Source organism: Mus caroli, chromosome 17, assembly GCF_900094665.2.
Source record: "Mus caroli chromosome 17, CAROLI_EIJ_v1.1, whole genome shotgun sequence".
Lineage (NCBI taxonomy): Eukaryota > Metazoa > Chordata > Mammalia > Rodentia > Muridae > Mus > Mus caroli.
Window position 1 is genome coordinate 70216737 of NC_034586.1, and position 2067 is coordinate 70218803.

The 2067-nt window shown below is 41.2% G+C and overlaps 1 protein-coding gene across 2 annotated transcripts in view; it reads right to left on the reverse strand.

Annotated features, from left to right (window-relative positions):
• Positions 1–358: 358 nt before the first annotated feature.
• Dpy30 (dpy-30 histone methyltransferase complex regulatory subunit) overlaps positions 359–2067 on the reverse strand; it is a 20268-nt gene continuing 18559 nt past the window's right edge. For both annotated transcript variants that reach the window (XM_021149226.1, XM_021149225.2), the window contains exon 5: positions 359–712. In XM_021149226.1, coding sequence (XP_021004885.1) covers positions 640–712 — 73 coding nt within the window. In that variant the 3' untranslated portion in view covers positions 359–639. The remainder of the gene's footprint in view (positions 713–2067) is intronic.

Here is a 2067-nt window from a genome sequence, read left to right on the forward strand (position 1 = left end):
AGTGAAAGTGTTCCCTAGCTCTCTGAGCCACTATGCAGGGTGCTGAGTATCAAAAGTGGGTCCTCTGAAAGCAACAAATACTCTTAGGATGTTACCTCTTCAGCCCTCGGCAGAGATGTCACAATCCTAAATAGCCAGCATGTTTGGTGTTCAGCTATCAGAACGCTGGGAGAATTGGGTTGAATTCCCACGGGTGGTGTTGTCTTCAGCAAGCCTTTTAACCTCCCCAGTCTGTTCAATCCAAGAGATCATTTAAGTAAAATAACAAACATGGTGGCTGTTATGTCATTACTGCAAGTTACCAAGTTCGAAAATACAAGCAATTCATGGAAACAAAAAATACTTGTCATATACAACAACTATAAAATAAAGGTGTTTTAACAGTTTATTTTGAAGGTCTTTTTAAAAACAAAGTAAAAGACAATCTTGAGAAAAAAATTGCACAGATGATACTCATTAAATAAGTATGGTGATTAAATCAGACAGGGATATGCTCTCTTCTGCAACTCCAGAAGTGAGTTCTGTGGTCCTGAAGGTTCTTAGATGTCCAGAGTGGGGAGGGGAATCGTGGCAATAAAGCTGCCTCGTAATCATGTAAATCTACAGTAGCAACCAAATGTTTCTTTTCTTCCCAAGAAATCAATTTCGATCTTCAAACTGTGCCTTGTTTTTTAAAAGATAAGATGCTAGGAACTCGATGGGATTTGGTGGTCTGTAAAGGAGAAGAAACCAGGGTTAGAGAGATGATCTGGACTGGTATGTTAATTAAACATTTTTTAAACATACCATTGTTTTAAATGCACCCGTTTAATTTTCATTTCACAGTGAAAGGCTATTCATAATAAATATGGTAAGTGATATAGGCAATCTAAGGAGCCAAAATTAAAGTGTCTCTAATTGTTTTATAGCTTAAAACCAGTTAAAACACAAGGGTCGTGTTTAGTCTTTATACTTGCGTGTAGCCATGGGAGAGATGATGTCTCACCCACCATGTGAAGCCAGAGGACAACCCTAGGGAGTTGGTTCTCTCCGCCCCTAGAATCAAGTGGGTTCCTGATCGCTGCTCAGAGCCCAAAACACAGCGGAGGAAATGGGTCGCCATGGGAGACGTCCTGGATGCTAGCAGTGGTCAGCCTCTTGACTTTAGTGCACATTGCACAGGGGTTTAGTTTCACAATGGCCCACTGTGATAGTGCATACCTTTTGTTCCTAGCATTCTGGAGACAGGCAGGCAGATCTCTGGGAATTAAGGCTACATAGCCAGTTCCAGGCCAGGCAGAGCTACACAATGAGAACCCTTTTAAAAACAAAAGCAACCACCAGGCGGGTGGTGGCACACGCCTTTAATCCCAGCACTTGGGAGGCAGAGGCAGGTGGATTTCTGAGTTCAAGGCCAGCCTGGTCTACAGAGTGAGATCCAGGACAGCCAGGGCTATACAGAGAAACCCTGTCTCAAAAAACAAAAACAAAAAACAAAAAAACAACCTCATCAAGCTATATGCCTACAGTATGTGTAGTTTCCTAAGTACTGTACTCCATCAAAAGAACAAGTAAAGAAAGGACATGCCACCAGCAACATTAGCACACAGATGAATTCATGGCAACTGGTCAAAGGCATTAACAATCATTTAGACAACTGCTTCTTTTTAAAATGTCATTTCAGTTTTTCAAATCTTTTTTTACATTTGCTTTGTGGGAAGCATGGCACTTCTGGGAAGTCAGGAGACTTCTGAGAATTAGTTCTCTCCTCCTACCACGTGGCTCCCGGGATCAAACAAGGGTCATCAGGCCTGGTAGCGAGCCTCTTGACTCCATAAGCAATCTTGCAAACCCACATATTTTAAATTAATATTTAAGATGCTCTAACAAACAATTCACACCTGGGAAAACCACTGATAAATTTTAAAGGTATAACTCCATATTCATCACTTTTATGTAAGTCATTCTTGCTGAAAACCTGTCTAATACTGACTTTTGGGGAACTACTGCTTCAAAAGGCATACTAAAAACTGAGCTCAGTGGCATGTCTGAGATCCTAGTTCTGAATCAGCCAGGAGCATGTATCAA